This window comes from Mesocricetus auratus, unplaced genomic scaffold (genome assembly GCF_017639785.1).
Source record: "Mesocricetus auratus isolate SY011 unplaced genomic scaffold, BCM_Maur_2.0 Super-Scaffold_15014, whole genome shotgun sequence".
Taxonomy (NCBI): Eukaryota; Metazoa; Chordata; class Mammalia; order Rodentia; family Cricetidae; genus Mesocricetus; species Mesocricetus auratus.
In genome coordinates this window covers 74,569,451-74,583,107 of record NW_024429186.1, presented here as the reverse complement: position 1 = coordinate 74,583,107, position 13,657 = coordinate 74,569,451, and the positions used below count along the sequence as shown (strand labels likewise).

Sequence of the window (13,657 nt, the reverse complement as noted above, 5' to 3'; positions counted from 1 at the left end):
CATGTTTTGCTTCTTTGGCATCAGAGGAGGATGGCTTTTCCCCTCTAAGTTCATATCACTCAAAAATCTCACTGCGCCTCCAGTTTTGGGATGAATTATTTAAAAGTCTAGCACTGTTCTGTGATTTTTTATGCTATGTCATTGTTACATAAATATTCTCAGAGTCCTTTGAAGCTAACTTTCTAACTTTTTTTTTTCAAGGCACAAGAATACATCTTTAAGTATATAGTTCAGTCCCGGAGGCTGTTTTCCCTGGCCACGGGCGGGCAGAACGAAGAGGAATTCCGCTGCTGTATCCAGGAGCTCCTCATGTCTGTCCGCTTCTTTCTGTCACAAGACAGCAAAGGGGCTGGAGCCTTGTCGCAGTCACAGGTAATTGTTTTCCGTCTTTGCAGAACAGAAGAAAGCTACGGTTGAAGTTGGTTTCCTTCTGCACGCCGGCCCGACGTGCAGCCTTTCCCCGGTGGCCTGACCATTGCGGGATTAGACTGTGAAGGCCCCGAGGCTCTAAGCACTGGCACAACAGAAGCGACTCCTTCGTCAGACCCCACACTAAGGAAGAGGCAGCTCTCCTTCCAGACATATTTCCATACATGCCCTGTATTCGCCAGAATACACACAGGCAGCTCGACACTGTCACCCTCCACGGGAGACTGGATTTCAACAGAGCCAGTCTATTCTGGTTTTTCCCCTCACATTGCTTTTTAGTCTATCAATTTGAGAATCATTCTTTTGGACTCTGTCAGATTCCACGCTGCTTTCCTTTATTTCACTTACTGTAGTCTTCCTGGGACAGATGGCTTAAGGCCGATGCCAAGCCCAGGTTGCCAAATTCTATGACTGGCAGAGCCTTACACGTGTGTGCGCTTGGCATGAACACCTGCACCAGTATGTTGTTGGCTGTTTGAGACAGGACTTCATGTGACCTGGTCTGGCCTCCACCTCTCAAGGGCTGGAATGGCAGATATGAATTAGTTTGCCTGGCTCTGACTTTCTTCTTGTATTTGTCTTTGGTTCCTTATCACTGTGTTTTAAGTTTGGGATCCATCCACATTCAAAATAGCATCCCCCTTTATGCCTTCCAAGACACAATTCTTAGTACGTCTCTCCATAATTTCTTAATCCTTGTATGTTTTTGATTTTGATGGCTTGGTTAAAAACTGTCAAATGGAGGAGCAGCCTCCCACCGTCTCCCGGTGGGAACTAAAGTGTAGAATTGAAGATTAGACTAAGCTGGGTCTTCCAGTGTTGATATAATGTGGAGTCCTGTGGCGTGTGAAGGCCTACTGTACAGCATCCCAGGACCAGAAGTCCACAGTCCCCTCGGAATAGCTCTCAGCTTTTCCTGACTGCTCAGACATGTAGTCATCATTCCTTATAGATATGGGCTTATCTTCCTTCTGGGCTAGCATGTAACACAGGCTTTTTTTAAAATGTCATTTTGTACTCTAGAGTTAACAACACAATCATGGTATCAGAGAACTTGACAGAGACCTCAAAGGTAAGCATTCACCTTGCCAGACCTGGTTTGCAGCAGTTAATAATTTAAGAAGGAAGATCCAGTAGATTGACCACATATTAATCAGAGTTCACAGACTTTCCTACTTCTACAAAAACCTTTCTGATTAGAGTTTCACCCGGATATGTCTCTTTTAACCACTTTTAATCACAGAGACCAGGTATCTTTAATTGCTATGGTTCTTCAGGGTGTAGCGGCCTGGCTGTCTCTACAACATTCTGGCTTTCATTGTTCTTGGTTTTCCGAGTTCTGTTCACAATCAAGCTTTAGAGAAAACTTTGGTTGTTATTTTTTGAAGTATAGAAAGTTTCTAATATGATAATAATTCCATTGGACTCATTCTTTACTTTGTACACTGGTATTTGTATCTGTTTCTATGATGGTTTTCTTTTTAGTTTGATACGAAGTCAGAGTTAATGTAAGAAATTGGTTTCCTTTAATAAACAAAAGGAGCTTTGCATCCCCTAATATTTTGGTAGTGAGGTTAATGGCACATTCCTTCCCATTCCAGGTTCAATGTTGACTCTACACTGCTCTTCAAAAAAGTAGGATGGCAAGAATTTGGTTGATGTGACATGTTAATTTCTGTTGACACTGACATACCTTAGCTTGATGCTTTAAACAGCATTTATTTATTTGGTTGCAGTTTTTATTTTGTTTTGTTTTTTGGTTTTGGTCAGGAGTCTACATAGGCTTGGTTGAATTCTTTCCCAAGAATTTTCCAAAGTCACAATCAGGACTTGATATCTTCCTGAATGCTTTGGAAAAGAATAGGGCCTTTCAGACTCTTGGCAGAAGTTTGAAGACAGCCAGCAAAGGCTGGAGGGATGGAAGGTACTCTGTCTACTGGCAGCCACTCTGAATGTTTGTAACTTGTGGTTGCTTCAAATTCAGAAGCCATGTCTTCTGTTGTTTCTATGCTCGGAAACTCTCAAGGACAACTACAACTAAATGAAAAACAACAACAAAAGCCAAAACAAAACAAAACAAAACAAAAAAAACCTAAAGGTTTGTGATTAGTTTAGGCCCACCTGAATTATCTCCATACTTAAGAATCAGATAAGTAGCAGCCTTCATTTTTTCTGCACAATCCTTTTTGCAATGTCATATAATGTAATTGCAAAGCTACCAGGGACAAAGGTCATGGTCAGTCATCTTAGAATTGTATCTACCTCATCCAGAGACAAGGATCCCACTGCCCCAAGTTTCTAGACTGTGTTAAAAGCAAAAACTTACATTACTGGCTTGACTTTGTGGGAGTGTTTCCCATATGAGTTACAACCCAGGGTGGACCCTGATTTCCTAGAGGCAAAGGAACCTTCTCAGCACTCATCAGTGGGCCAGAGGACTGCTTCCCAATGGGTCTGCCCACCTTAGGCCTGTAGGACGCATTATTTATTCATCCTATCCAAAGCCCAGCTTGGCAATAATGCTTGTCGGGATAGCCTTCCCTTGGACAGTCCATACCTGGAACCAACTCAGCTGGTACTGCCATGGATCTCTATTTCCTATTCTGTGCACTGACTCCTGCCTCAGAATCTCCTAGAAAAGAAGATGCAGAGCAGAAGGAGCAAAGACCCAAGACCTTGCTGCAAATTCCTTATAATTATTTTTCTCTATTTGTCTCAGGGCATAGGAAGGTCAAGGCCAAATTATGCTTTTATTTTTATTTTCAATAATAGCTTTTAGCTTGTCCCAGTGCAGCTGGCTGCCTGCCCTCATAATAAAGTCCTTTTGCTTCATGTTTTTTAGTGGTCTCAGTATATAAAGGTAGCTTACATTTCAGGCACATTCAGACTGGTTTTTGAGGTAAAGTATAATAAAGAATTCAGAAGTATATTAAGGGATACCCGAGAAAAGAATTTGACTTTCATGATCAGAAAGATTGACTCGCTGATTTTTTTATCTTACTTGTATCGATTTTACTCCATTTCTGTGACTCAGTTCTTTGCAGAGTATACTGAAGATTATGTAAATAGTCTTTAGCAGGGAATACCAAGTTACTCATTTTAAGAATATTAAAGCAGGTGCATAGTTTTTGAGGAACAAGCATGAATGTTTTCATTTAGAAAGAGAAATAAATCACAATAAAATACATTTGAGAATATGAGGGGCTATGAGTGTAGCCCAGTTGGAAGGCCGCTTATCTAGCATGCACTAAGAACGCCCTAGTTTCCACCCTCAGGACCAGTAAGAACAGATTTAGTAGAAGACACCTGTCATCCCAGCACCTAGAGGGTTGAGGCAAGAGGATCAGAAGAGTTCAAGGTCTTTCTTGCCTACATAGTAAGTTCGAGAATAGCCCAGCCTACACGATGCTCTGCTTAAAAAAAAAAGATTATTAATAAGTTAAAATTATTTTCAAAAGATAATATTTTTTCCGACTGCCTGATAGTGATATACACTATATGGTTTCTGTAAATTCAGTCAGTCCTATATGTTAAATCTATAATTTTTAAGAGTAAAGAATCATAACTTGTGTATCTTGTACATGTTGATGGCTTTAGCATTAAGAATTGTGTTTGGCTCTTCTGGGTACTTTGCACTGCACTGAAAAAACACTAAACTTAAGAGTTTTGAACTTGGTTCCATGTTGGAATCATCAGAAGAAGTCTACTCGAGCACGCAGTGGCTGGTCATCTTGGAAAACCAGCCAGTCCAGGAGTCTTGGCATATTAAAAATATGTGGCCCTCCCTCCTTGGGCAGATGTAAGGTTGGTTGATGATTCCATTGCCTCCCCCCCTGGGCTCCACACAGGCTTCCCTGTGATGTTCTATCTTAGCCCAGTTGGTTTGTGCTTTGGGTTCTTTTTTTTTTCCAAGTTATGCCTCTTGGCATTTGATAATCACATTGATTTTTTTTTCTCTAAAGAAACCTGATAAATGGACTTGTTTTCATTAAACATTGTTTGTGGTCTTTACATACTTGGAGCAATATGAAGAATTGTTCTAGTGATCTGTTTATTTTACAACCGTGAAACTCAAACCTACAGGACAAAATGGCTTCCCAATGTCACAGAGCTGATTAGAAGCAGGGCTGTTATATATAGCCAAATTCTCTTATTCTGTCCAGGGTTTCCTCCCACATCACAAACAGGTGCCTTGGGGAAATGGTATGTCTGGCTTCTTAATGGGAAACAACTTTTAAATGAGCAGTTCAGAAAATGTCTCCAAAAGGAAATGTAATGTCGATGACCAGAGCTCAGGATTGGCTGCCCATACTCGATTACGCTGCATTTTGCTGGTTCTGTGGGGTGGTCGCCAGTCATGTTACTAATGTCAGTGGTTTCCCAAGAGGTCTCCAGTTTTTACTGTGTTCTCCTTTGCACATTTCTAAACCTTTCCTACTCCGTCACACACTTGTGTTTTGGTTTAAAGTTTTGCCTGTTAGCTCTCGGTGACAGAGCTGTTGCTCGTTTTCTTTCTCCTACTTTAACAGTTCTTACACTTGGTGACATTTTGCATCTTGTTTTCCATGGCATCAGTAATTCATTTTCTCTCCCTCCCTGTTTTAAGGCTGTGTTCCTGAACTCCTTCCCAGCCGTGTACTCTGAACTGCTGAAGCTCTTTGATGTCCGGGAAGTGGCCAACTTGGTCCAGGACACTCTGGGCAGCCTGCCGACCATCATGCATGTGGACGACTCCCTGCAGGCAATTAAGCTTCAGTGCATTGGCAAAACTGTGGAGAGCCAGCTCTACACCAACCCAGGTACGGTGGTGATTCTCTAGAGTACAATGCTGTGTCTAGAAAGCCCTTCTTCGTATCCTGTGGCCAATGGTCAAAGAAGCAGTGAAAACTGAAAAGTACTTTCCCAAAAGCATATTAATTTGGATGTGAAATTTATTTATCAGTCAGATATAAAAGCGTGGCTGCCAAAATGTCATTTCTAGACCGAATAGGCCGAGCACTGTGACTCAAGCCAGAAGTCCTAGCAGCTTAAGAGGCAGGCAGATCCAGATGTTTAGGAATAGCCTCAGCAAAGTACACATAGAGAGACCCGATGGGGACAGAAGGCGGGGAGTTAGGGAGGCCACTGAATAAGTTCTGGGTTGTTATCACAACTAGTAGTAGTATGGGTGTGGTTCCCCTGCCCACCTTGTTGTAGACTTTCTGTTTGTATGGTCAAGAGAAAAGCAAGCTTTTCCTTTTGAGATTCATACATGTAACGTACCTGATGTGATCTTTTTTACCTTGTTTTTTCTATGTTTCTTGTCAGTTTGTGGCTTAGTCACTCTTCTGTTGCAGTGAAGAGATACTATGATGTGGGCAACTTATTTTTAGAAAACGCATTTAACTGGGGACTTAAACACAGCTTCAGAGGGTTTCCGGAATCCATGATCATGGCAGGAGGCAGGCAGACGTGATTGTGACTGAGAGCAAACATCTTATGTTCAGTGAGTGCGAGTGAGACTGGGGGAGGGAGGCTTTTGAATCCTCAAAGTCCACCCCCAGTGACAAACCTCCTCCACCAAGGGCACACCTCCTAATCCTTCCAAACTGGGAACCAGACATTCAAATGGATGAGTTTGTGGGGGCCATTCTTATCCAAACCACCATAGTTAGTGTTCTTCATGCTCTTGGTTTTTTGTTATGCTGACATCAAGCAATCAGTTACCAAATCAATTTTGCTATGCTACATATCACTAAATTATGATGCTTCTCAGTTTCTTTTTTTTTCTGAAGAAAATAATGAATTATCATCAAAATTCACTTGAAGAAGTTTCCATCAGATTCACCAACTAAAAAGTTTTAAAGATAGATTCTATTTGGAGTTATTTTTCCATTTGAATGTATATGTGAGTATATAACATCAAAAACACTGAAAAATATGGCATTTCATCCTGAAACATCTTAAGCATTCAGATAAAGATAGAGCACATAAGTAAATTGTGAACAAATCTTAACACTAAGTATTAACATTAGGTGTTTTAGGAAATAATTCATCACTTTTGTATTTTTCTTAGCTGGGCAGTGGTGACACACACGTTTAATCACAGGACATGGGAGACAGAGGTAGGAGGATCTCTGAGTTGGAAGTCAGTCTGGTCCATAGAGCAAGTTCAGGACAGCCAGGGCTACATAGAGAAACCTTGTTTCAAAAGGAGAGAGAGAGGGGAAATGAAAGGAAAGAAATTCATCACTTTCATATTATATTTTCTTTATAGAAACTTACAGAATGTCAGAGATTCTGGGTACCATTTTCTAGTCCTTTACTATAAAATGAGCTGTGTGACCTTTTCCCCACATTTTCATTTCTTTTCATCTTTACATAGCATGATGCATGTCACTCTTTCAATTAGTTTTTAAGCTGATATTTTTGTGTTGTTCCATGCTCAAGTTCATAATTTTACTTATATAATAATAGTTTATTTACTAACTTAATAAAAATCATCAATCATATTATTCTTCTATTGAAGACTTGTTTTAATGTCTTCTATTTTTCTTTTTGTTGAAATCAGTAATGCTTCAATCAATGTAAAAGAAAGTTCCATCTTTTGATTTCTCCTGGTGAAAAGAGAAAAAATTGCAATGGTTCTCAACCTGTATGCCATGACCCCTTTGGGGTCAAACAACCCTAAGGCCATTGGAAAACACAGCTATGTACAGTTCGATTCATTACAGTAGCAAAATTACAAGTCATGAAGTAGCAGCAAAATACTTTTATGGATGGGGGGCTATCACAGCATGAGAAACTGTATAGGAGGGTCGCAGCATTAGGAAGGTTGAAAACCAATGCTCTAGAGAAAAGATACTTCTCTCGGGTATCTTCCAAATTCTGTTTCTTGGAACTGAAGGGTTGTGTTTCTGCAGCTGGGGCCTCCTCTAGGGTTGGGAGCAGAGGTTTGGAATGAACAGGGGCCGACTAAGTCCCTCATTTAGCTTGGTAATCAACTCTTCTTTCCCCAAACTAAGGAAGGTTGACTCCTATCTCGTAAGAATTGTGATGTCTACCATATGCTCATATACTGACTAGATGATTCTTCATTAGTTAAAATCCTACACTAGAAGGTCAGCTAAGGTCATCCAAATGGTTTCCAATAGTAATCATTTGAGAGGATTTTGTTCATTCCAGAGACCCAGCTCATTTGGATTTCTGACCTTCGATGAACAAAATAGAAAAAGCAAGATCAGAGAGCTTTTTTTTTTTTTTTTTGGTTTTACGAGACAGGGTTTCTCTGTATTGTTTTGGATGCTGTTGGTCCAGCCTGGCCTTGAACTCACAGAGATCCACCTGCCTCTGCCTCTCGAGTGCTGGGATTAAAGGCGTGTGCCACCACCGCCCGGCGATCAGAGAGCTTTTTAAGGAAAAGATGCCAACACAATGCTGAAGTTAAGATAATCAGGTCTCTGTATAAGTTGTTGAGGATATGTGCTAAGGTAGCTCTGGTGATGTTCTTCAGGGTCTGTGCCGGGGCCCTGGAGGAGAGGCCCAGCGTGAGGATTTGAAAGTGGATAGTTGCCTATGTCATGGAGGAGGTAGAGGAACTAGAATCCCCAAGTGCCCTTGGAGGATTGTGGAGAAGTAGAAGCCACTCACAGTCAGCATAGTTGAAAAGGTTTCTCTCACTTCCCCAGTGATACTTGGCTTGACAGTCACTGATTCATCATTGAAGAAAACAAAGGCTGTCGTGTACAAATGATAGGGTACAACATACCTGGAAGGAACCTGTCTTCACAGAGAAAAATGGGAAGTGTCCTGGGAATCTTCCAAGACTGAAATGGCCTTGTTTAAATTGCATGCTACTCCCTGTGGTAGGGAAACCTAGAGAAAGTTCCAAGTGACCATGGCATTCAAACTCTCACTGTAAACTCAAGGGATAAACAGGTAGGTCGTTGTTATCCTCATGAATGAAAATATATTGGGAGGAAAACCAAATGAATTATGTGAATGCCTGAGCTCACAAAATAATTAGATTGTGGTTAGAAGAGGGACCATATGAAATTGTAACTAAGGGCATCGTAGGGTAAGCAAGGAGCCACAACACAAAAGCTCCCAGTGGTAGCCCACTCAACATAGCAGACAGAGCAACACTTGACCCACGGATTGAGAACCACTGCTTCACAGATTGAAAAGAGCAAGGCAAGGCAAGGCAACATAATATTAAATATACAAATACCACAGATAACAATAACTCCTCAATAACTCTGAAAGCTAAAAAGCAATGCAAAGCAAAAATGGGGTCTTGGACTGAGGACTAGAACTCACAATGTGATTCTTCCTGACTAAAGCAATAACTCAGAGGTGGTGGTAGGAGGAGTGGGGATGAGCATGCTCTAAGCTACGATACTCAGCTAAGACAAAGGACTAATTCTTAATTTTCTCCTAATGACGTTTCCCAACATAGAGTACTACCAAGGTACTTGCTGTTTGTAATTTATTACCAGGGTTGATTTTTATGAGCAGAGACATGCTCATGATACAGAACTAGAAATAATCTGGCAAAGGGAGCAATCCTTCTGGGAGCTAGTGTTAGCCATAGAAAGAAGAAGGTCTACAGGTTAAGATAATAAAATTTAATCTTGGAGAATTTGACCCTAGCAGGATAAGCCCACCAAGAGCTAGAATATTGTATAAGTTGTGGTAGACTCCTATATTGGAATATTCTCCAAAGAAACTAAGTAGAGGAGGCTTGCACTTTAGAGCAGGCAGTAGAATGTGGGAGGAAGTGTGGAGGTTGGGAGTCAGGAGGGGTACTTCAGGGAATGGCATCGAGAGTCTCCTGTGCTGCAGATCAGAGTCTGTAGGAGCTGAGAGAGTCGGTGACTCTGTCCCTGTGGCTTGGTACCTGGTGATTTGCATCCATCACTTAAAGATTATGCTTTTATTTGCTTGTAATTGAACAGCATGCGTGTCAGACAAATCCCATGCAGATAACACAGGTTAAGTATGAAGAGCTGAGTGTCTGCTCCACAATGGGACTCTTCTATGCTCGACCTTCTGAGCAGTCTGGAACAGAAGGGGGAAAATGGCTGCCACTGTTCAATAGTTTGGTTAGAGCTCAGAAGACTGAGACACCAGGACCAGCTGCTGTGCTTCCCTGTGCTAGCTGTGTCCTCCACTCGACCGCGCTCCCCTGTGCTAGCTGTGTCCTCCACTCGACCGTGCTCCCCTGTGCTAGCTGTGTCCTCCACTCGACTGCGCTCCCCTGTGCTAGCTGTGCCCTCCACTCGACCGTGCTCCCCTGTGCTAGCTGTGTCCTCCACTCGACCGCGCTCCCCTGTGCTAGCTGTGTCCTCCACTCGACCGTGCTCCCCTGTGCTAGCTGTGTCCTCCACTTGACCGCGCTCCCCTGTGCTAGCTGTGCCCTCCACTCGACCGTGCTCCCCTGTGCTAGCTGTGTCCTCCACTTGAGGTGAGATGCTGTCGGTTCTTTCTCAGCTCAGGGCAACAAGCTGCAAGTACTACGTACTCCATCTGGAAAGAGGGTAATCAAATAGTTGATGGTAGGAATTCTGTCCCCCAAGTAATCAGAAAGAATTTCTCTTTAGTGGCTCCCCAGTTACACCTGCAATTTTGTAGACCCATACAAGGCTGTAATAGGAACTAAGAGAGGGCTGGGCTGGGTCAGTCACTCAGCAGTTAAGAGCGCTTACTGCTTTTGTAGAGCGTCCAAGTTCCCTTACTCAGCTGCCAGTAGCGACAGCCCCAGGGGACCCAGTGCCCTATTCTGACCTGCTAAGGACACCAGCACACACGTGGCAGACACACAAGCACACAGACACACATGTCAACAAACAGTAAACCTTTTTTAAAAAGAAAACTTAAAAAATGAGAGGAAGGTAGATTATAATGCTATGCTTAAAGCGTATTCTAGGAATTAATGGCATAAAATTAGGAAGGATGTTTGATTTAAGTGTCTGTGTTGAAGTTTGGCAACTTCAAGAATAAAACTTTTACTATGCTGGATGGGTGCCCAGTAACGCTTACTTCTTAGACCTACGTTCCTGTTTTGAAACAGGTCTCAGGCTTTTTTTTTTTTTAATATGGTGATTTTTATTGGTTATGTGCTGTAAAATATATTATGAAAACAGTTATCCAGGAGAGGAATGAGACAGTGGGAGTGAGTTAAACAAAAGAATAAAGAAAAAAGGAAAGGTCCGCTAGTGTTCTGACCCCGTTACTCTGGATGCTTTATCCCCATCCCCCCCCCCCTCGCCTTAGTTGTTCAGCTTCCTTGTCCTGGGGGAAGAGTCAAGGCAAAGGCCACACACCCTTGCCTGTCACCCAATCGTGCTCAGCCATTTCCACAAGTTGTTCACGCACACTCTGTTCTGAGTCTCACCAAAGATTCGCTGTGGTGATTTGGGGCTTGCCTTAGGACTCTGTCAGCTGTACCTCCATGTCAGACTGCTCAGGGTCCAGGCTCCCCTTGGCCCTCTTGCCACAGCTGTGGAGTTTTTAGTAGGGACCTGTAGTAGCCAGTGTCTCCCTGGGAGAAGAGGCCTCATCCCTGTGTGTCACATGTCACTCATTCACGTCTGCACGGATTCTCAGGGGGATGGCGAGTGGGGCCGGATGTGTGTCACAGCAGCTGCTGTGGTTCGCGTTGTGACAGGAATGGCCTTGTCCTGCTGCCGCGGCTCAGAGCGCGTACAGCAGAAGCTCTGGTCTGCGGTCAGTTGCCTCCTGCCCTCACCCCGTTTGAACTTCGTTCAGTGAAGACAGACATGCCAGGCCCTGTTTTCACTGCCTTAGTATCTAACAGAACTGATTTATCCAGCAAACACTTGTTGTGGGAAGAGCCCCTATAGTATGTTTTGGTTTTTTTATTTTGTTTTGTTTTTTACTTTATGAGCTTAATGTATTGCATATATTTCTTTAATATTTTATTATTTGACAGTTTCCTACATACCTAATGTATCTTGATCATAACCGACATAAATCCTTCCCATTTGCCAAAATCGCCCCCAATACTTCCCCCTTCCAACCCTCCCTCTTTGCTTCCTTTGCTTGTTTTTTGAGATGAGGTTTCTCCGTATAGTACTGGCTGTCTTGGAGCTCACTCTGTAGACCAGGCTGGCACTGAACTCAGAGATCCGCCTGCCTCTGCCTCCCCAGTGCTGGTGATAAAGACGTAAACCACTACACAGAGCTCATCTCTTCTTTGTCTAAACAGCCCACTGAATCCTGCTCGTGCTGCCTGTGTGCCCGTGGGAGCAGTATCACCTGTGCGTGAGCAACCCATCAGCAGCTTACACTCAAAACTGACCCTTCCCCCCCTCCCCCAGCAGCCCCTGCAGTCATACACGAAATAATGTCTGAAATATTGCAGCAAGTTCAACTGTCTCTGCCCTTGGTCTTCTTTTAATCTAGCATGACACCAGATGTTGAACAAATGATTCTGTGGTAAGATGTGGCAGAGTTAATGCCAAGGGACTTTGCAGGGCAACGTGTGGCACCCGAGGGAGGCTTGAGATCAGTCCTCCTCAAAACCTCTCAGTGTTCCATATTTACTGATACCCCATCCAGTTTGGGTTTCGAGGTGGGATCGTTCCCTCAGCTCCAGACCTAAATAAACAGCTGTTCTTTGCACCTCCGCACATAGCCGTCTCCCAGGATCCTCCCCCCGCCTCGTCTACTCTTGAAGTTGTTCTTCTCTGTGTGTAGTCTACCCCTTATCTGCAGATAGCCAACGCGTTTTTCCAACAGGAAAACGAGACATTCTTGAAAATTCCCTCTCACCTTTACCCTACATCTCTACCCATCACGTGGTTCCTGCGGCACCAACGTCTCCCCACACAGCCCACTCCCCAGGCCTGCTGCCGCATCTCAGACCTTTCTAACTTTGGTTGCTCCAACCCCCATCGTATCCCCTTGTTGACTTGGGGGGGACACACATCAGAATTGGTCTTTCAGGCTAGTAATCTGGCCCTGCCTATCTGCCCTGCCCCATCTTCTGTCTGCAATCCACCCGCTCCAACCCCTTCAAGAATTTCATCACGGTGTATTCTCCAGGGCACAGTCTCACTCTTCCGCTTTGCAAAAATGTCCTTCCCACCCTGATTACCCCATTACTGGTCTCAGTGTTTATGTGTTTTCCTTGTTGGACCAGCAAGCACAACTCTAGATAAATAATTGGATATCCAGTTCAGTGCCCATTCTCTCCCACCTCCACAGAAAGCTCCAGAGAGCAAGGTATTCTAAGTATCTTAGAGGAAAATCTATCTCTCACTTCCATAATATCTCCTAGTGTGCTTAGGTGCTAAACTGGTGTTTCGTAAGTGAACAGTGAGTCATGGGTTAGGAATTGGTATATAACAGTAAAAGCTACTGAAGCCATTCGTATCTTTTCTTTAATCTAATAGGGAAGGCAACTTCTGATCTAAGGGTGAGCTTGAGAATAACATCAAACAGCGGAAGTAGGGTAGGAGTTTGGGGCCAGTAGGGAGCATGACTGGAAAATGTATGGCATCCCTGTTGCGTCCCCATGGAATGTAGGCCACTAGGTGCGTTGTACAAGGTTTACACACACAGAGCATCCTTAGCATTACACTGTTGTTTTCCTTTGAAATCATGACACTCTCTAAATCTGTGGTGCTTTTACTCCAAGTGTGTGCTGTCTATACCCCAATATCTAAAAGATGTCTTTCTGGGTTTGCACACCTATGACCCGGTTCCTGGTGGCTTTAATCTAGTTTCGGGTAATCCCAGTGCTGGGGATTCTCCACAGACAGAACCTTCGCTAGGTCCCATGCTTTGGGTAGAGTAGTCCTGACCTCTCACATTCATGGTCTCCCATTCCAAGACGTTACCTTGGTGTCTTACTGATGGCCAGTCCAAGGTGGGGTCCAGTTTGTAGAAAGTGATCAGCACTCTGAGACTGGCAAACCTCACTCTTTGTGGACAGATTCTAACACCAAGGATCCTTATCTAATAAGGATAGAGGGAGCCAAGACACAGTTTTCAAAATAAAGCTAAAGGAGGAATGTACCAAGGATTCTTGGTTGCCCGCCACCTTCCTAATCTATGCCACAGGGAGTTCCTAACAGCCAGATGTATCCACTCTAGTGTTACACATCAAACCAAACAAAAGATCTCCTTCCTACAGCATTGGAGATCTGTGTTCTGGGAGCTCCATGTGAGACTTGGAGTGTGACCTCAGTGCCCCTTTCAAGGGCAGAATCTACGTAACAGA

At 43.5% G+C, this 13,657-nt stretch overlaps 1 protein-coding gene across 1 annotated transcript in view; it reads left to right on the top strand.

Moving 5' to 3' along the window:
• Positions 1 to 13,657, top strand: part of Dock4 (dedicator of cytokinesis 4) — a 370,554-nt gene that overhangs the window by 262,375 nt on the left and 94,522 nt on the right. Inside the window, 2 exon segments of the mRNA XM_040743206.1 lie at positions 202 to 372; positions 5,036 to 5,228. Of these exon segments, the coding sequence (XP_040599140.1) occupies positions 202 to 372; positions 5,036 to 5,228 (364 nt within the window).